This window comes from Rhinolophus hipposideros (assembly GCF_964194185.1).
Source record: "Rhinolophus hipposideros genome assembly, chromosome: X".
In the NCBI taxonomy this organism is placed as follows: Eukaryota; Metazoa; Chordata; class Mammalia; order Chiroptera; family Rhinolophidae; genus Rhinolophus; species Rhinolophus hipposideros.
The window spans coordinates 55,566,125-55,586,914 of NC_138046.1; the positions used below are offsets into that span (position 1 = coordinate 55,566,125).

Below are 20,790 nucleotides of genomic sequence, written 5' to 3' on the forward strand. Positions count from 1 at the left end.
ATATTTTTAAAAAGAAGTAGAAGAGGTGGGGGCAGGTGAAACCCAAGCTTTCGTGCTGTAAAAGGGTACCTGTAGGTACCACCATCACTGGAAAACCCAGGAATGTGGGCAATCTTGTATCCCCAGGTCTTGTGAAAAGAATGGTTTCCTGAAATATGCAGATCAGGCATACCCTACTGTTGTTAAACCCTAATGTGGCAAAACTGACACAGCTTGTAAGCATTATGGGCTCCTCATGGATGCTGCCATCATGTGGGAACTACAGTTATGTGGCAAGCCCAGAACTACTGTTCATGTCAGCACCATGAGTTCTTAAATCCTGAGCTCATGTGGTGTCTCTGTTGCCACTATGGTCACATAGGAGACCCAGTTCTTGAAATCACTAGGGCATGTTGATTATCAAACCCTGCACATCACATGGGTCCTTCCTATAATGTGACCCATACCTGCTAGCAGCATGTGGAAGCCTCAGCCCTCAAAAATTACATAAATGAATGACTCTGTAGGGTCATATGGATGGTATGGTCAAGTATCTTCCTATGGTCACATGTCAGCCTCAGCCATCTCTATCACGTGAAATTGTGGGCTACTAGTTTGCAGATCCATGGGTCATCAGCCGTGTGGTTCCTACTATCACGTGGCTCCTACTATCACTACACAGAGAAAGCCCTTGTGGTCATGTGATCAGGGTTGCTACACAATCGTTGTTGGCCACAGATATCCTATGGTTACATACCACACTATGATCACGCGAGACTCGAGCTCTCTCAGCCCCGTGAGGATTGAAAACTGTGGAACCCTGGGTACTTCTGCCCTGTATTCCCTGACTAAGACCCCGGAAGTAAGGTAAGGCTCCTCTCCACAGCTGTGGGTTAGATGGATCCTGCAGTCTTGTGATCCCCCGTGGTCATATATGAGGGTGTGTTTAGGTGTGTTGAAAAACTCTCCTGAATTGTAGCTCAGATTAGCTTTCTGAGGAAACAGACCCGTAGGTTTCGAAAACTTCTAGAACCGTCCTCTGTGCCCTGGCTCTGGGGGAATTTCGATGAGACTCTGGTACGGATCCCAACCTTTCTACCCATTTATATCCTGCCAGGGTGAGTGGTACTCTGGTAGGAGGTGCGTAAGCCAGGTAAGAGAGGCTCAAGTCCATACTAGAAGCTTTCTCAGAATTAGAGGCTGAAGAGGGAGCGGCCAGAGAGCAGGAGAGCACCCAGCGGGAGAGGGTGGCAGGCTTCCGCGAGACGGGACACAGCGAGAGAGCACGCACAGGGATTGGGGGCAGCCAGAGAAGGCGCTGTTGGAGAGAACTTCAGATCTCCAAGGGAGAGGGGGCAGCCAGAGAGGGCGCTGTTGCAGAGAACTTCAGATCTCCAAGGGAGAGGGTGCGGCGGGAGAACTTGCAGCTGGAGAGTGCGCGCAGCAGGAGAACACACGGTAGGAGAAGGCTTCAGGTCTCAGCGGGAGAGGGCATGGCTGGACAGAGCTCGTGGGGACAGGACTCCGCTGGACAGGGCACTGCGGGAGAGAGTAACAGGAGAGGGTACGGTGGGAGATGGCATGGCGGGAGAGGGCAGTAGGCCTTAGCAGGAGAGGGCTCTGTGGGAGAAGTCGCGAAGGGAGAGGGCAAGCCTGGAGAAAGCGTTAGGTCTCCGCGGGAGGAGGTAAGAGGGTAGAACGCGCATAGGGAAAGGACTCAGCGGGAGAGCACGTGGTGGGAGAGCGTGCACAGGGAGAGTACTGGGCGGGAGAGCACGTGTCGCAAGAGGGAGCAGCGGAAGAGCACGTGGAGGGTGAGCACGCCTCGGGAGAGGGCGGCAAGTCTCAGCCGGAGAGGGCGAAGTGGCCGAGGGTGCTGCAGGAGACGGCAAGGAGAGAGAGGGAGTAGGTAGGTCTCGACTAGAGAGTGCAAGGTGGGTCAGGCTACTGCCAGAGAGGACGGAGGGTTTGTCGGAGAATAAGGGACGGGAGAAGGCGCGGCGAGAGTAGGTTCTGCAGCACAGGGCACTACGGAAGGTCGGCAGGTTTTTGAGGGAGAGGGTGGGGCAGGAGGGCACGGCCGGAGAGGGCACGATGAAATAGGGCATGGCAGGAGAGGGCAGCAGGTCTTGGTGGGGGAGGGGAGCAGGTCTCAGTGGGAGAGAGCACAGTGTCGGAGGACGCGGCGGGAGACTGCGGGTCTGGAGAGGGCACAGCAGGGATTTATGGATTTATGCAGTGCCCAGGCTCTGAAAATGGGATGAGACCCCGTTTCCCCTTTCCCTTCCCTGCCCCCACATCAAAGCTCTGCTCTTGCTTATCACCCTAAAATATTCACGGTCTGTGCAGTGTGATGGCTTTCTCTGCTCTCTTCTGACTATGTTGTTATTAAGGACACCAGAGAGTTCCTAGATGCCAATATGTACAGACGACTTCAAATCTCATTTTAATTTTGTTTCTCTTTGCTTCTGTAGAGAGAGACGGGAAGGAGATAGAATTTTTTAAAAGAATTTGATTTTTGTTCAATGAAAGTGTGAAAGTAACTATCATGTGGAGATTCACTAGTTTTTGTTTTGTTTTGTTTTGTTTGATTTAAGTTTAAGTGCATGTGGGTCAGGATGCCCTAATATTTTTGTGCTTGGGGTCTTTAAATGGCTTAAACTAGTCCAACCAGACACTATTAGCTCTGATATTTCTTCCTTTTATTTTTTTAAATTTATTGGGGTGACAATTGTTAGTAAAGTTACACAGATTTCAGGTGTACAATTCTATAATACATCATCTATAAATCCCATTGTGTGTTCACCACCCAGAGTCAGTTCTCCTTCCATCACCATATATTTGATCCCCTTTACTCTCATCTCCCTCCACCCACCCCCCCTTACCCTCTGGTTTCCTTTTCGTTTTAGAAAATATTTTTCTCAGCTATTCACATTCTACATTATTTCATGTTAGTTTCAGGTATACAGCATAGTGGTTCTAACCGTTGCTTCTTAGATTCTTTGCAAACTCCCTCCTTTCCATCATGTGGAAAAAATAGTTAATTTTCTTATGAAAAACATACTAAGTAAAATTATAGCAGATACTTGCACTTCATAAAGATCATGTCGCTGGTACTGAATGAGTAAAGTTCAGCAAATAAAGAATTGAGCTTACATTTATGAGTAATTTAAATATTGTTTGATAAGATTTAAAGAATATTATCACTTGTGTGATTTATATTACATTATATTGACTGTATTTTTCTTTCATTTCAGCACTTCCAAGGTCGTTCTACAAGACACTATGTCCAACAGACAGCAAAAACAAAAATGTGATCTTCCATTAAAGAAAAAGGGGACATACAGAAAAGAAGGTAAAAGGAATTCCCTACTGTAGTACTTTTAAAAGATAATATGCTGATATGCAAGTTGAATCTCAAACAGAGGGGTGGTGTCTTAGTTCATCCAGGCTGCTATAACAGAACACCATGGGCTGGGGGGGGCCTACATATAAGAGAGATTTATTTTTCACAATATTGGAGGCTGGAAAGTCCAAAATCAAGGCACTAGCAGTTTTACTGTCGGGTGAGAGCCCACTTCCTAGCTCATACATGACTGTCTTCCTGCTGTGTCCTCACAGGGCAAAAAGGGCAGCAGAGCTCTTTGGGGTCTCTTTTATAATGGCATTAATTCCATTTATGAGAACACCTCCCTCACGACCTAATTCCCCCCAGAGGCCACACCTCCAAGTATTATCACCTTGGTGATTAGGTTGAAACATAAACATTCAGTCTATAGCAGGTAGTTTCTTCAATTTACAAGGGAATGGAACATTTTCCCACAGACCATTTGAGATACTAGTGTTCTTCAGAAAACACTTTAGGAGACCCTGCTCAAACTAATTCGAGCACACGAATACCTCACACCTATGTTTACTAAGAACAATGTCACACATGTTTCCTAATATTTATAATCTGTGCTTCTCATTAAGAAACTACTTATTGCTCTTCAACTCATTTTATCTTATTTCATCAGTCATTCTCTCTCTCGTTTAATCTTTCCACATGTTCATTCTTCACATTTCCCCAATTTATAACTATGTTTCTGATATCATGATGACAAGAAATAAGTGCATAAGTGCAAGTCACTAGGAAGTCTTATCTATAGCAACAGATACAGTGCCCCACTCTTAGAGCTAGATGCAATTTAGCTAGCTGTAAGGATGAGCAGATGCAGTATTTCTCATTTTACACCAATTGTCCATACTTTTTTAAAAAACAGTTTTTACCGTTATTTAATAATTATGGCTGCCATTTTCAGTTCATAGTATATGTCAAGCACTGATAACCTCAGCATATAAGTTATTGCATTCTCAGAAAAAAAATTCAGATATTATTTCAATTTAGAGATGAGATATGAGAAAAGAGAGGCTGCGATATGCCGTGGAGATGCACAATCCCCAACCTCAGTGGCTCATTCCTGACTCCTAGTTCTTGTCCAGGGCCGGTGTGCACATCGATCACAGGAGGGTGGATTTTTGGGGTCTGAATGATTCTTACGGGAATGACTTGGAGACAAACTGACAGACGAGCCACGGTCTAGAAAACGTCACTGTGCCTGAGGAGTAGAGACCCTTTGCAGGGGGGGGGGGGGCGTGTCAAACCAACAACCAAAGGTTCTGGCCCAGAAATAACACAGGTCTGCCGCCATCCCTTAGGCAGAAAGAGTCACAGGCACATCCCCACGCATAGAAAAGGGGTCAAGCAACACGTGCAGTTCTATGAGGTGCCTGGCACAAGGGAGAAATGGAAACACTTGGCAAACAGCACTACTAACTATCAACTGATGCATTTGAAGCTCAGAGAGATTTAAGTATTCCCTAAAATCACACAGGGAGTAAGTTACAGACCACATTCCAGGTACATGTATAATTCCAAGGTCCATGCTGTTTCTTTTTGTTTGTTTGTTTGTTTCTTATTAGTTTCAGGTGTACAAAACAATGTAATAGTTAGACATTTATCATTTGTATCCCTCACCCTCACACAGTGATAACCCTCCATCTCCACATCCACTACCCCTCTGATAACACACACTGCCATTACATTTCCACTGTCTCTATTCCTAATACTGTACTCCACTTCTTCTAACTATATATATATGTATACATTTATATGTGTATATATGTATATGTATATATGTATATACGTATATATATGTATATACACATATATGTATATATGTGTATATATATATGTATATAAAATTGTAGTTGACGTTTATTATTGTTCAGCTTCAGCTTCAGGTGTACAGTGCAGTGATCAGGCATCTACATCATCCCTGAGGTGGTCTCCCTAATGAGAGAAGTGTACATCGGGTACCCTAGAAAATCTTTCCAACATTATTGATTACATTCCCCAAAATGACTTTCGTATCCCCGTGGCAATCTGGTGGTTACCGATTATGCTCTCTAATCCCCTCACCTTATTCCTTATCCCCACCCCCACTCCCATCTAGCAACACTCAAGTTTTCCTCTTTGTCTCTGAGACTGTTTCTGATTAGTTCATTCATTTATGCTTTTCTTTAGATTCCACATATAAGCGAGATCATATGGTATTTGTCTTTCTCTGTCTGACTTATCTTACTTAAAATAATGTTCTCCAGGTCCATCCATATTATTGCAAATGGTCTAAGATTTCATTCTTCTTTATAGCTGCATAATACTCCATTGTATAAATGTACCACAGTTTCTTAATCAAGTCGTCTACCAATGGGCATTTCGGTTGTTTCTATGTGTTGCCTATTGTGTATAGTGCTGCAATAAACATAGGGGTGCATTTTTTTTTTGAATTAGACTTTTGGATTTCTCTGGATAGATACCTAGCAGTGGAATTGCTAGATCATAAGTAGTTCTATTTTCTGATTTTTGAGATACCTCCATACTGATTTTTGAGATACCTCTATACTGTTTTCCTTAGTGGCTGCAGCAGTCTGCAATCCCACCAACAGTGCACAAGGGTTCCCTTTTCTCCACATCCTCGCCAGCACTTGTTGTTTGTTGATTTATTCATGATAGCCATTTTGACAGGGGTGAGGTGGTATCTCATTGTAGTTTTTATTTGCATTTCTCTAATGATTAGTGAGGTTGAGCACTTTTTCATATGTCTGTTTGCCATCCGTTTGTCCTCTTTAGAAAAATGTCTCTTCATGTCCTCTCCTCATTTTTTAATTGGGTTGTTTGTTTTTTTGGAGTTGAGTTGAGTGAGTTTTTTTAATAAATTTGTGATATTAACCCCTTATGGGATATATCATTGGCAAATACCTTCTCCCATTCAGTAGGATGCCTTTTGTTTTATTGATGGTTTCCTTTGCTGTCAAAAATCTTTTACATTGATGTAATCCCACATGTTTATTTTTTCTCTTACGTCCCTTGCCCGAGGGGATATATCAGTAAAAATCTTAATCCGTGTGATGTCTGTAAACACTCTTCCTATATTTCCTTTTAGAAGTTTTGTGGTTTCAGATCATACATTGAAGTTTTTAATCCATTTTCAATTTATTCTTGTATATGGTGTAAGGGGGTGGTGCAGCTACATTTTTTTGCATGTGGCTGTCTAGGATTCCCAGCACCATTTATTGAATAGAGTGTCTTTACCCACCATAAATTCTTGCTTCCATTGTCGTAGATTGAATGTCCATATAGCCTTGGATTTATTTCTGGGCTCTCTATTCAGTTCCATTGATCTATGTATCTGGTTTTATGCCAGTACCATACTGTTTTTGTGGGTTTTTTTGAGCTTTGAATATTTATTGTCTTTGCTTGTAATTTATTTAATTCTAAGTCTATATAATTTAATTTTTAAAAACTTTTATTAGTTTCGGATGCACAAAACAATGTAATAGTTAAACATTTATCATTTATATCCCTCCCACAGTGACAATCCTCCTCCCCCCATCCACTACCCCTCTGACGTCACACACAGCCATTAGATTTCCACTGTCTCCATTCCTAATGCTGTACTCCGCTTCTTGGAACTATATATATATATATATATATATGAAATATATATATACAATTGTAGTTGACAGTCATTATTGTTCAGCTGCAGCTTCAGGTGCACAGTGCAGTGATCAGGCATCTACATCATCCCTGAGATGGTCTCCCTAATGAGACATTGTGTCTCTTGTCTATGTATCCGGTTTTATGCCAGTACCTTGCTGTTTTGATTACTGTAGCTTTGTAGTATAATTTGATGTCAGGTACCATTATACCTCACACTTGTACTTATTTCTCAAGATTGCTGAGGCTATCCAGGGTTTTTTTTATGGTTCTATATAAATTTTAGGATTATATGTTCTATTTTTGTGAAAAATGTCCTTGGTAGCTTGATAGGAATTGTGTTGAAGCTGTATATTGCCTTAGGCAACATGGACATTTTAATGATATTAGTTCTTCCTATCATTGAGCATGGTATGTGTCTATGCATCTATTTGCATCTACTTTAATTTCTCTCTTCAGTGTCTTTTAATTTTCTGAGTACAGATCTTTTACTTCTTTGGTTAAATTTATTCCCAGGTATTTTATAGTCTTGGAATCAATTGTAAATGGGATTGTTTTCTCAATTTCTCCTTTTAATATTTTATTATTCTGTATACAAAGGCAACTGATTTCTGAATATTAATTTTGTATCTTGATACTTTACTAAGTTCATTATCAGTTCTAATAGTTTTTTGGTGTCGTCTGTAGGGTTCTCTCCATATACTATCATGTCATCAGCACATAAGGACAATTTTACTTCCTCCTTACCAATTTGGATGCCTTTTATTTCTTTTTCTTGTCTGATTGCTGTGGCTAGAACTTCCAGCACTGTGTTGAATAGAAGGGGAGAAAGTGGGCAACCTTGCCTTGTTCCTGACTTTAAGGGGAATGGTTTTAGCTTTTCCCCATTGAGTATGATGTTAACTGTGGGTTTATCATATGTGGCCTTTATTATGTTGAGATATGGTCCCTGTATTCCCACTTTCTTAAGAGTTTATATCATAAACGGCTGCTGGATTTTGTCAAAAGCTTTTTCTGCGTCTATTGATATAATCACATGATTTGTATGTTTCATTTTGTTAATGTGGTGTGTGACATTAATTGATTTGCGGATGTTGAACCACACTTGCATACCAGGAATAAATCCCACTTGATCATGGTGTATGATCTTTTTAATGTACTGCTGGATTCTGTTCCGTAATACTTTGTTGAGGATTTTTGCATCTATGTTCACTTGGGTCATCGGCCTGTAGCTGTCTTTTTTTGTAATGTCTGTCTGATTTTGGGGATCAGGGCGATAGTAGCCAGTAAAAAGTGTTTGGCAGGCTTCCCTCCTTGTGGATTTTTTGGAATAGCTGAAGGAGAATAGGTGATAATTTTTTTTTGAATGTTTTGTAAAATTCACCTGTAAAGCCATCTGGTCCAGGGCTTTTGTTTGTTGGGAGCTTGTTGATTACTGATTCAATGACCCTGGTGGTGATCAGTCTATTCAGGTTTTCCGTTTCTTCTTGAGGTAGTCTTGGAAGGGTGTATGCTTCTAGAAAATTGTCCTTTTCTTCCAGATTGTCTAATTTGTTGGCATATAGTTCCTCACAGTAATTTCTTAAAATTTTTTGTATGTCTGTGGTGTCTGTTGTGACTTGTCCTCTTTTGTTTCTGATTTTATTAATTTGGGTCCTCTCTCTCTTTTTTTTTGATGAGTCAACTAAAGGTTTGTCGATTTTGTTTGTCTTCTCTAAAACCAACTCTTGGATTCACCGATCTTTTGTATTGTTCTTCTGGTCTCTATTTCATTCACTTCCGCTCAGATCTTTATTATCTCCTTCCTTGTACTCCCTTTGGCTTATTTTGGTGTTCTTTTTCCAGTTCCCTTAAGTTTGAAGATAAACTGTTGATCAGTGATTTTTCTTGTTACTTTAGGTAGGCCTGCATTGCTATGAATTTCCCTCTTAGGAGTGCTTTCACCACATCCCATAGATTTTGGGTCGTCGTGTTTTCATTTTTGTTTCTCTTGAGACATCTTTGGATTTCTTCCACGATCTAATGGTTGACCCATTTATTATTTAGTGACATGTTATTCAGCCTCCATGAATTTGTGTGTCTTCCACTTTTTTTCCTGTAGTTGATTTCTAATTTCATAGCACTGTGGCCAGAGAAGACAATGACAAGATTTCAATTTTCTTAAATTTATCAAGAGTTGTTTTGTGGCCTATCATGTGGTCTCTCTTGGAAAATGTTCCACATGCACTTGAGAGGAACCTGTGTTCTGCAGCTTTGGGGTGAAATGCTCTGAAAATATTGATTAAATCCAACTGGTCCAATGTGTCCTTTGAGGACGTTGTTTCCATATTGATTTTCTGTCTGGAAGACCTGTCCCTTATTGTTGGAGGTGTATTGAAGTCCCCTGCTATGATACTGTTACTGTTGATCTCTGTCTTTATGTGAGTCAAAATCTATTTCATATTTTAGGTGTTCCTATGTTGGGTGCATAGAGGTTTACTAGGTTTATGTACTCTTTTTATTTATTTATTTATTTATTTATTTATTTATTTATTTATTTATTAGTTTCAGGTGTACAAGACAAGGTAATACTTAGACGTTCATCATTTATATCCCTCACACTGTGAAACCCCCATCCCCCATCCATTATCCCTCCGACCTCACACCCAGCCATCACATTATATATATATAAAATTATAGTTGGCATTCATTAATGTTTAGCTTCTGGTGTACAATGCCATGATCAGGCATCCACATTACCTCTGAGGTGGTCTCCCAAATAAAACGCATGTCCATCGGATACCCAACAAAATCTTTACAACATTATTGAATAAGTTCCCCAAATTAATTTTCAGGAAAACCTGAGGCCATCTTGTGGTTACCAGCTGCTTCCTAATCCCTTCACCTTTCCCCTTATCCCCAACACCCCCCCCGCCCCCGCCCATCTAACAACTCTCGGTTTTTTCTTTGTGCCCTCAAAACTGTCTCTGATTAGTTCATTCACATATTCTTTTCTTTAGATTCCGCATATAAGTGAGATCATATGGTACTTGTCTTTCTCTTTCTGACTTATTTCACTTAACATAATGTTCTCTAGATCCATCCATGTTGTTGCAAATGGTAAGATTTCTTTCTTCTTTATGGCTGCGTAATACTCCATTGTATAAATGTACCACAGCTTCTTAATCCAGTCATCTACCGATGGGCATTTCGGTTGTTTCCATATCTTGGCTATTGTGTAAAGTGCTGCAATAAACATAGGAGTGCATACTGATTTTTGAATTGGAGTTTTGGATTTCTCCGGGTAGATGCCTAGGAGTGGAATTACTGGATCATAGGGTAGTTCCATTTTCAGATTCCTGAGATACCTCCATACTGTTTTCCATAGTGGCTGCACTAATCTGCAATCCCACCAACAGTGCATTAGCGTTCCCTTTTCTCCACATCCACGCCAGCATTTGTTGTTTGTTGCTTTATTGATGATGCCATTTTGACTGGAGTGAGGTGGTATCTCATTGTGGTTTTTATTTGCATTTCTCTGATGTTTAGTGAGGTTGAGCATTTCTTCATATGTCTTCTTGCCTTCTGTATGTCCTTTTTAGAAAAATGTCTCCTCAAGTCCTCTGCCCATTTTTTAATTGGGTTGTTTGTTTTTTTGGAGTTGAGTTGAGGAAATTTTTTATAGATTTGTGATATTAATTCCTTATCAGATATATCATTGGCAAATATCTTTTCCCATTCAGTAGGATCCCTTTTTGTTTTATTGATGGTTTCCTTTGCTGTCATAAAACTTTTTAGTTTGATGTAATCCCACATGTTTATTTTTTCTCTTACTTGTCTCGCGCGAGGGGATATATCAGTGAAAATCTTACTCCGGGTAATGTCCATGAAGTTTCTTCCTATATTTTCTTCTAGATATTTTATTGTTTCAGATCTTACAGTTAAGTGTTTAAGCCATTTTGAATTTATTTTTGTATATTGTGTAAGGAGGTGGTCCAGCTTCATTTTCTTGCATGTGTCTGTCCAGGTTTCCCAAAAGCACTTATTGAACAGACTGTCTTTACCCCATCATACCTTCTTGCTTCCATTGTCATAGATTAGATGCGCATATAGGCATGGATTTACTTCTCGACTCTCTATTCTGTTCCATTGATTTATGTGTCTATTTTTATGCCAGTACCATGCTGTTTTGATTACTGTAGCCTTGTAGTATAGTTTGAAATCAGGTATTGTTATGCCTCCCACTTTGTTCTTATTTCTCAAGATTGCTGAGGCTATCCAGGGTCTTTCATGGTCCCATATAAATTTCAGGATTATATGTTCTATTTCTGTGAAAAACGTCGTTGGTAGTTTGATAGGAATTGCGTTGAATATGTATATTGCCTTAGGCAGTATGGACATTTTAACTATATTAATTCTTCCTATCCATGAACATGGAATGTGTTTCCATCTATTTATGTCTTCTTTCATTTCTTTCTTCAGTGTCGTATAATTTTCTGAGTACAGATCTTTTACATTTTTGGTTAGATTTATTCCCAGATATTTTATAGTCTTTGGAGCAATTGTAAATGGAATTGTTTTTTTAATTTCTCCTTCTGATATTTTATCATTGGTGTATACAAATGCAACTGATTTCCAAATATTAATTTTATATCCTGCTTCTTTACTAAATTCATCCATCAGTTCTAATAGTTTCTTTGTGGAGTCTTTAGGGTTCTCTATATATAGTATCATATCATCTGCACATAGTGATAATTTTACTTCCTCCTTACCAATTTAGATGCCTTTTATTTCTTTCTCTTGTCTGATTGCTGTGGCTAGAACTTCCAGCACTATGTTGAATAGAAGTGGAGAAAGTGGGCAACCTTGTCTTGTTCCTGATCTTAGGGGGAATGGTTTTAGCTTTTCCCCATTGAGTGTGATGTTAGATGTGGGTTTGTCATATATGGCCTTTATTATGTTAAGATACGATCCCTCTATTCCCACTTTCTTAAGGGTTTTTATCATAAAATGTTGCTGTATTTTATCAAATGCTTTTTCTGCATCTATTGATAGGATCATGTGATTTTTATTTTTCATTTTGTTATTGTGGTGTATCACATTAATTGATTTGCGGATGTTGAACCACCCCTGCTACCAGGGATGAATCCCACTTGATCATGGTGTATGATCTTTTTAATGTATTGCTGAATTCTGTTCGCTAATATTTTGTTGAGAATTTTTGCATCTATGTTCATTAGAGATATCGGCCTGTAGTTTTCTTTTTTTGTGGTGTCTTTGTCTGTTTTTGGAAGCAGGGTGATAGTGGCTTCATAAAAAGTGTTTGGGAGTCTTCCTTCCTTCTGGATTTTTTGGAAGAGCTCGAGGAGAATAGGTGATAGTTCTTTTTTGAACGTTTTGAAAAATTCACCTGTAAAGCCATCTGGTCAGGGCTTTTGTTTGTTGGGAGATTATTGATTACTGATTCAATTTCCCTGGTGGTAATCAGACTGTTCAGGCTTTCTGTTTCTTCTTGAGTTAGCCTTGGAAGGTTGTGTGCCTCTAGAAAATTGTCCATTTTTTCCAGATTGTCAAATTTGTTGGCATATAGTTGCTCATAGTAATTTCTTAAAATTTTTTGTATTTCTGTGGTGTCTGTTGTCACTTCTCCTCTTTCATTTCTGATTTTATTAATTTGGGTCCTCTCTCTCCTTTTTTTAATGAGTCTGGCTAAAGGTTTGTCAATTTTGTTTATCTTCTCTAAGAACCAACTCTTGGATTCATTGATCTTTTGTATTGTTTTTCTGGTTTCTATTTCATTTATTTCTGCTCTGATCCTTATTATCTCCTTCCTTGTGCTCCCTTTGGGCTTATTTTGCTGTTCTTTTTCCAGATCTCTTAAGTGTGAAGATAAACTGTTGATTAGTGATGTTTCTTGTTTCTTTAGGTAGGCCTGCAGTGGTATGAACTTCCCTCTTAGGACTGCTTTCACAGCATCCCATAGATTTTGGGTCATCGTGTTCTCATTCTCATTTGTCTCGAGATATTGTTTGATTTCTTCTTTGATCTGCTCCTTGACCCATTCATTATTTAGTAACACGTTATTCAGCTTCCATGAATTGGTGTGTCTTCCTGGCTTTTTTTCCCCTGTAGTTCATTTCTAATTTCATAGCACTGTGGTCAGAGAAGACAATTGGTATGATTTCAATATTCCTAAGTTTACCAACACTTGTTTTGTGGCCTAACTTGTGGTCTATCTTGGAAAATGTTCCATGTGAGCTTGAGAAGAATGTGTATTCTGCAGCTTTGGGATGAATTGCTCTGAAAATATCAATTAAATCCAACTGCTCCAAAGTATCATTTACGGCTGTTGTTTCCATATTGATTTTCTGTCTGGAGGACCTGTCCCTTGTTGTCAAAGGTGTGTTGAAGTCCCCTACTATGATAGTGTTGCTGTTGAGCTCTGTCTTTATGTCCATCAGTACCTGTTTTATATATTTAGGTGTGCCTATGTTAGGTGCATAGATGTTTACTAGGGTTATGTCCTCTTGTCGGATTGATCCCTTTATTGTTATATAGTGCCCATCTTTGTCTTTTAATACGTTCTTCATTTTAAAGTCTATTTTGTCAGATATAAGTATTGCAACCCCAGCTTTTTTCTCGCTTCCATTTGCATGAAATATCTTACTCCAACCTTTCACTTTCAGCCTGTGTGTGTCTTTTGATCTGAGATGAGTCTCTTGTATACAGCATATACAAGGGTCTTGCTTCTTTATCCACTCAGTCACCCTATGTATCTTGATTGGAGCATTTAGTCCGTTTACATTGAAAGTGATTATTGATAGGTACATAGTTATGGCTGTTTTTAAATTTGTAGTAAATTGTTTTCATCTTTCTTCTATTTACAGAAGTCCTTATAGTATTTCTTTCAATGCTGGCTTGGTTGTAATAAATTCTTTCAGTTTGTTCTTTTCTGGGAAGCTCTTTATCTCCCCATCAACTTTAAATGATAGCCTTGCTGGATAAAGCAATCTAGGTTGTAGGCCTTGGTGTTCCATCACTTTGAGTATCTCCGGCCACTCCCTCCCGGCCTTCAATGTTTCTGTAGAAAAGTCATTTGATAGCCTTATGGGAGTTCCCTTGTACGTAACCTTCTGCCTTTCTCTTGCTGCTTTTAAGATTCTCTCTTTGTCTTTAAGCTTTGCCATTTTAACTATAATTTGTCTTGGTGTGGGCCTGTTTGGATTTATCCTGGTTGGAACTCTCTGCACTTCCTGGGCTTGTATGTTGGTTTCCTTCATCAGGTTAGGGAAGTTTTCGGACATTATTACCTCAAATATGTTCTCAATCCCTTGCTTCCTCTCTTCACCTTCTGGTATTCCTATGATGTGCATGTTGTTGCGCTTGATGTTATCCCAGAGGTCTCTTAACCCATCTTCATTGTTTTTTATTCTTTTTTCTTTCTGTTGTTCAGTTTGAGTGATCTCTGCTAACTTGTCTTCTAAGTCGCTGATTCAATCCTCTGCTTCATCTAACCTGCTGGTCATTCCTTCAAGTGAGTTCTTAATTTCGGTAATTGTGTTCTTTAGTTCTAGCTGGTTGTTCGTTAAGATTTCTACATCCTTTTTTAGTTCTAACTGGTTGTTCTTTATGATTTCTATATCCTTTTTTATGTCTTCTCTAAGCTCCTAAACATTCTTATCACCAGTGTTCTGAACTCTGTCTCTGACAGGTTGGTTACCTCTGCTTCATTTGGTTCCAGTTGTGGAGGTTTCTTCTGTTCTTTTATTTGTGACGTGTTTCTTTGTCTCCCCATTCTGACTGAGTCTCTGTGTTTGCTTTGATGTATTAGGAAGATCCCCTAGAGCTCTTAGTTCTTGCTGGGTTATCTTATGTAGTATGTGGCCTTTATATTTGACTTGGACTACATCATTCTTCTCTGCATGTGCTCCACAGGTGGCTCGTGTGTTTAGTATATTGTCCTGTTCAAGAAGAACTTTAATTGCTTTTTGCTTGTGAGTAGGTGGGTTTAACTCCTAGGCCGTCTAGTTGTGAAACTTGGCTCTGCCCACCGCAGGGTGTTCTGCTGGGTGAGGGTTGGCCACTTAAATGAGGTTTGGCCTCTATGGGTTCTGGTGCCTTCAGAGAATTCCCTCTGGGTGTGTGACTTGTAGGTCAAACCCGGTAGTACTCTGGTTTGGTCCAGGGTTGGCTTTTGGATATGTTGAATCTTGTGCCTCTTAAGCTGGGCCCTGTTAGGGCAGTTTCAGCACAAATCAAGTTAGCAAGTACAACAACAACAACAACAAAGAAAACAAATCAAGTACATTCACATGTAAAATACAACTGACAATCCCCACTCAACATAGGCAAAGATATCAAAGAAATAAAGGCAGAACAAAGCAAATCACAACAAGCAGAAAAAGAAAAAAAACCAAGGAAAGCAAAACAGAAAGCAGCACCAGTCTTGGCTTAAGCCCACCAAGTAATCTCCAGGTTGTCTTCCGTTGTGCCAAAGAGTTCCCTGCCTATTGCGCAGGCAGCGCTGGTCACCTGGTGCCCAGAGTGAATTTGGGAGTGTAGATTTAAATGCGAGGGGCTGAGGGGTTTGGATGACAGTTTTCAGAGAGACCGTGCAGTTTTTCTCCTTTCCTGCACAAATGCACGCTGAGAGTAGCTCCACCAGCCCTGTGCCCAGTACTCCTGAGTCTTAGGGCCCTATTTCTGTGGGTGTGTGGGAGGGGGCGTGCGGGATATCTCTAAGCTGCTGAGAGCCGGGAGCTGCGTCTGCCGCTTACTGCTGAACTCAGGGAGTGCTTCCACGGTTGCCCTTGCCCCGCCCCAGGCCAGCCAGAGTGGGTGGGGGCTGGGGATGGAGGGGTCTTCTCTCTCCCAGGCCAGCCACGTCACACTCCTCCCTCAGGCCCGAAAAGGTAGTGGCTGGGGGTGTGGAAGTCTCCTCTCTCCTCGTCCTGCGAAAATCCCCTCCTCCCAGCCTCTTCCGAAGGTCAGAGCTGGCTACCAATCTTCCCAGCACCTGAGCACAGACGCCCCTCTGTAATCTGACACTACTCCTCAGTTCAGGGGTCAGTTTAAGTCTGTTCCACAAGTCTCTGCTCCGTCCTGGGATTCGCGCAGTGGTCGTCGTCAGGCCTGGGCTCTGCCGTGGAGGGGGGGGCGCATTTCCATTTTGCGCCTTTCTCTCCTCCCCTGCTTGCCCAACTAGCGCACCCCAAAGCAAACCTTCCACGAGTCTGCGCTCCGTCTTGGGCGCCGCGGCGGCGCAGCCGCGGCCGCTGGCCTGGGCTCCGCTGTGGGGGAGGGAGCGCGCTTCCACTTCGCTGTCCTGCCTTTTCGCCTGCTCGCAATCAGCGCTCATCTTCAGGTAATTCCTCCACGTGTCTCTCCGCTGTTCTTCAAGTAATCCTTCCACGAGTCTCTTAGGAGTCTCTTAGCTGTTCTGCGTGATCAGCAAAGAGTTGTTTGATGGGTTATATGTCCCGTTTGTAATAAGATCCGGAGGAGAACTCAGAAAATGTGCCCCGCTGCTGCCATTCCTATCCTGGCTTTTTTTTTTTTATGCAATTGTTAATCTTATTGTTTTCGTAATTTCCCTTTCTGATGGTTTATTATTGGTATGTAAAAATGCAACCGATTTCCAAATATTACTTTTTTATCCTGCTAATTTACTGAATCACTTATCAGTTCTAATACTTTTTTGGTGGGATCTTTGGGATCCTCTATATGTAGTATGATGTCATCTGGAAATAATCACAGTTTTATTTCTTCCTGTTCCAGTTGGATGCTTTCATTTCTTTTTCTGATCTGATTGCTTTGGCTTGGACTTCCAGTACTATCTTGAATAAAAGTGATGAAAGTTGACATCCTTGTGTTGTTCCTGATCTTAGTGAGAATGCTTTTCCCTGTCGAGTATGAAGTGAGCTGTGGGTTATTCCTATGTGGCTTTTATTATATTGAGGCATGTTCCTTCTTTTCTTACTTTGCTGAGAGTTTTTATCATAAATGGATGCTGGATTTTGTCAAACACATTTTCTGCACCTATTGATATAATCATATGAATTTTATCATTCATTTTGTTTCTGTGGTATATCATGTTAATTAATTTATGGATATTGAATTAACCTTGAACCGCAGGTATAAATCCCACTAGATCATGGCGTATGACCTTTTGAATGTATTGCTGAATTCAGTTTCCTAATATTTTGTTGAGGATTTTTGCGTGGATGTTCATCAGGGATATCGGCCTACAATTTTCTTTTTTTGTAATGTCGTTTTGGAATCAGTGTAAAATGAGCTTGGGAGCTTTCCCTCCTTTGAATTTTTTAAATGCCTTGGGAAGGATAGTGCTAATTCTTCTTTGAGTGTTTGGTAAAGTTCACCTGTGAATCCATCCAGTTCAGGACTTTTGTTTGTTGGGAGTTTTTTGATTATTGATTCAATTTCATTGGTAGTAATCGATCAGTTCAGATTTTCTTTTTCTGTTTGATTCAGTCTTGGAAGATTGTGTGTTTCTAGGAATTTATTCATTTCTTTCAGTTTTCCCAATTTGTTTGTGTGTAATTGCTTGTAGTACATTTTTATAATCCTTTGTATTTGTGTGGTGTCAGTTGTCACTTTTCTTTCATTTCCGATTTTATTTATTTGGGTCCTCTCTTTTTTTCTTGATGAGTTTTTTTCAAGGTTTATCAATTTTTGTTATCTTTTCAAAGATAAAGTTCTTGGGTTCATTGATCTTTTGTATTGTTTCTCTCAGTCTCTATTTCATTTATTTCCACTGATCTTTTTTATTTCCTTCCTCCTACTCACCTTGGGCGTTATTCCCTGTTCTTTTTAAAATTCCTTACATTGTTTATTTGAAACTTTTCTTGTTTTCTGAAGTAGCCCTTTGTTGCTATGAATTTCCCTCTTAGGACTGCTGTGCCATACATTTTGGGTCGCTGTATTTTCATTTTAGTTAGTCTCAAGATAGCTTTTGATTTCTTCCCTGATTGTGTTGTTAACCCATTCATTCTTTAGTAGCATGTTATTGAGAATTGTTTTGTGGCCTATCTTGGACAATGTTCCACATGGACTTGAATGTATATTCTGCTGCTTTGGGGTAAAATGCTCTAAATATATCTATTAAATCCACCTAGTCTAGTGTGTCTTAAGGCTGCTGTTTCTTTGATTTTGTATGTGGAAGATTTGTCCATTGGTGTCAATGAGGTATTAAAGTCACCTACTCTGCCTGTATTACTGTTGATGTCTCCCTTTGTTGCAGTCAATATTTGTTTTATATATTTAGGTGTTCTTATGTTGGATGCTGAGATATTTACTAGGGTTATATCCTCTTGTCAGATTGGTTCATTTGTCATTATGGAATGTTCTTTGTTTCTTATTATAGCCTCTGTGTTAAAGTCTATTTTGTATGGTATAAGTATAGCTATCCCTGCATTTTTTTTTTCTGTTTGCGTGGGATATCTGACGAGATCGGGCACCTTCAGGGTGGTATGGCTGTAGACAATGCGTGGGATATCTTTTTCCTTTACTGTCAGTCTATGTGTGTCTTTCAATCTGTAGTGGGTCTCTTGTAGACAGCACATCTATAGGTCTTGTTTTCTAATTCATTCAGCTACCCTGTCTTTTGATTGGAGCTTTCAATCAATTGACATTTAAAGTGATTGATGATAAATACATAGTTAATGCCATTTTATTGTTGATATTTATGTTCTTTTCCCCCTTCTTAAAGAAATCCTTTAACTTTTCTTGTAATACTGGCTTGTTGGGTGAATGCTTTTAGCTTTTTCTTGTCTGGGAAGCTCTTTATCTCTCCTTCAATTTTAAATGATAGCCTTGCTGCATAGGGTAGTCTTGGTTGTAGTCCAGTAGTTTTCCCTACTTCGAATATTTCCTGCCACTCCATTCTAGCCTGCACTCTTTCTGTTGAGAAATCAGCTGACAGGCGTATGGAAGTTCCCTCATAAATAACTAGTTGCCTTTCTCTTGCTGCTTTTAGGATTCTCTGTTTGTCTTTAATCTTTTGCATTTTAATTATAATGTGTTTTGGGTGGGCCTCTTGGGTTTAGTTTGCTTGAAAGTCTGCACTCCATGGACTTATATGTCTATTTTCTTCTCCAGTTTAGGGAACTTTTCTGTCATTAGTTCTTCAAATTGGTTTTCCATCCTTTGTTTCCTTTATTTTTCTCCTGGTACCCCTCTGAGGTGAATGTTGTTATGCATTATGTTGTCCCAGAGTTCCCTTAAACTATCCTCATTTTTTTAAATAGTGTTTTCTTTTTGTTCTGATTTGGTGTCTTCTGCTACTTTGTTTTCCAAATCACTGATTCAGTCCTCTGCTTCATCTGATTTGCTGGTGATTCTTTCTAGTGTATTCTTCATTTCAGGTATTGTATTCTTTATTACTGACTGGTTCCTTTTTATGGTTTCCGTGTCCTTTTTTATGCTTACTCTCTCTTTGTTGAAATTTATGCTGATTTCCTTGAGCATTCTTATCGCTAGTATTTTGAACTCTGTTTCTATGAGGTTGCTTGCCTCCATTTCCTTTAGTTCATTTTCTGGAGTTTCTCCTGTTCTTTCATTTGGGACATATTTCTTTGTTTCCTCATTTTGTCTTCCTCTCTATGTTCTATTTTTTGTGTTAGGTAGAAATCCTATGTCTCTCAGTGTTCGTTGGGTGACCTTATGTAGTAGACCTGTATGCCCCAGTGACGTGATCTTCCTGATCTCCTGTGCTGAATGCTCCAGGAGTGAACCTTGTGTGGGTTGTGTGTGCCCTCCTGTTGTAGTTGAGCCTTGATTGCTGTTGGCTTGTCACAGGGTGGGATTGACTCTCAGGCTGACTGGCTATGAAGATTGGTCACACCCACGTCACATGAGCTGCTTTATGGGAGGCAGACCCCACAGAGTGGGATTCACCCGAGACGGATCATGTGCCTGTTGAGACTAGCCTTTGGGTGTGCCACTTGTGGGGCTGATCGGGTAGTGCTCTGTTGTAGTGTAAAGCTTGTCTCCGAGTGTGTTGGTTCTGAGCTCTCTAGAGAAGGGTTCACATGCAGGTCAAGGTCAGTTACTGCCTGTGACTGGTCCGAGGTAACTGGTAAGAGCTACAGAGTTATCAATGGTAGGTTTCTGCCTGTGCTAGACCTGATGGTATGTGTGAGAGGCCACGCAGAGAACCAAGGATAGCTGATATCTGTATGAGGCCTGGGACACCCTATCAAAAGGCACAGGGCACCGCAAGGCCTGTGGTCACCTGCTGGCTGCCTATAAAGACAGCCACTGAAAAGCCTCAGGTGCTATGTGAGTCGGATGAGGCAGGGACCCAGGTAGTCACCAGGGTGGGCAAGTGTTCACGCAGTTAATGCAGTTTCAGGTTTGGCTCCAGGGCTAGCCTGGGGCGCCTCTGAAAATCTCAGAGCACACTGAGGCCAGCCATCACCCATGCTGTGTCCGTAGACACCTGAGTATTGTCCAAGAAAGACTTCAGCATGAGTTTGGGCTGGTTTCCTGCAACCCATAGTGGCTCCAGAAAGTTTATTTCATGTAAGACTAATACACAAAAAATAATTTCAACAAACAGAAAAAAAATAACATTTTCATTGTGAATATATCATTGAGAATAGTAGAAAATGGTCTTCTGCAATATACTATGAACTGTCTAACTAGGAAGATAGTACCAACACTCATAAACACTCTTATATGCTTTCCTATACTATAGAGACTGGAAAGCTTAAAACAAGAATGGAGAGCTCTGTATTTGTGCACACTTGCGAACTAGAGCCCTTTGTATCTAA

At 40.4% G+C, this 20,790-nt stretch overlaps 1 protein-coding gene across 2 annotated transcripts in view; it reads left to right on the forward strand.

The window, feature by feature from the left end:
* Window positions 1-1,439: 1,439 nt before the first annotated feature.
* Window positions 1,440-20,790, forward strand: part of LOC308494496 (nuclear RNA export factor 2-like) — a 96,805-nt gene continuing 77,454 nt past the window's right edge. For both annotated transcript variants that reach the window (XM_081042267.1, XM_081042270.1), the window contains exons 1-2: window positions 1,440-1,543; window positions 3,237-3,334. In XM_081042267.1, coding sequence (XP_080898393.1) covers window positions 1,473-1,543; window positions 3,237-3,334 — 169 coding nt within the window. In that variant the 5' untranslated portion in view covers window positions 1,440-1,472. The remainder of the gene's footprint in view (window positions 1,544-3,236; window positions 3,335-20,790) is intronic.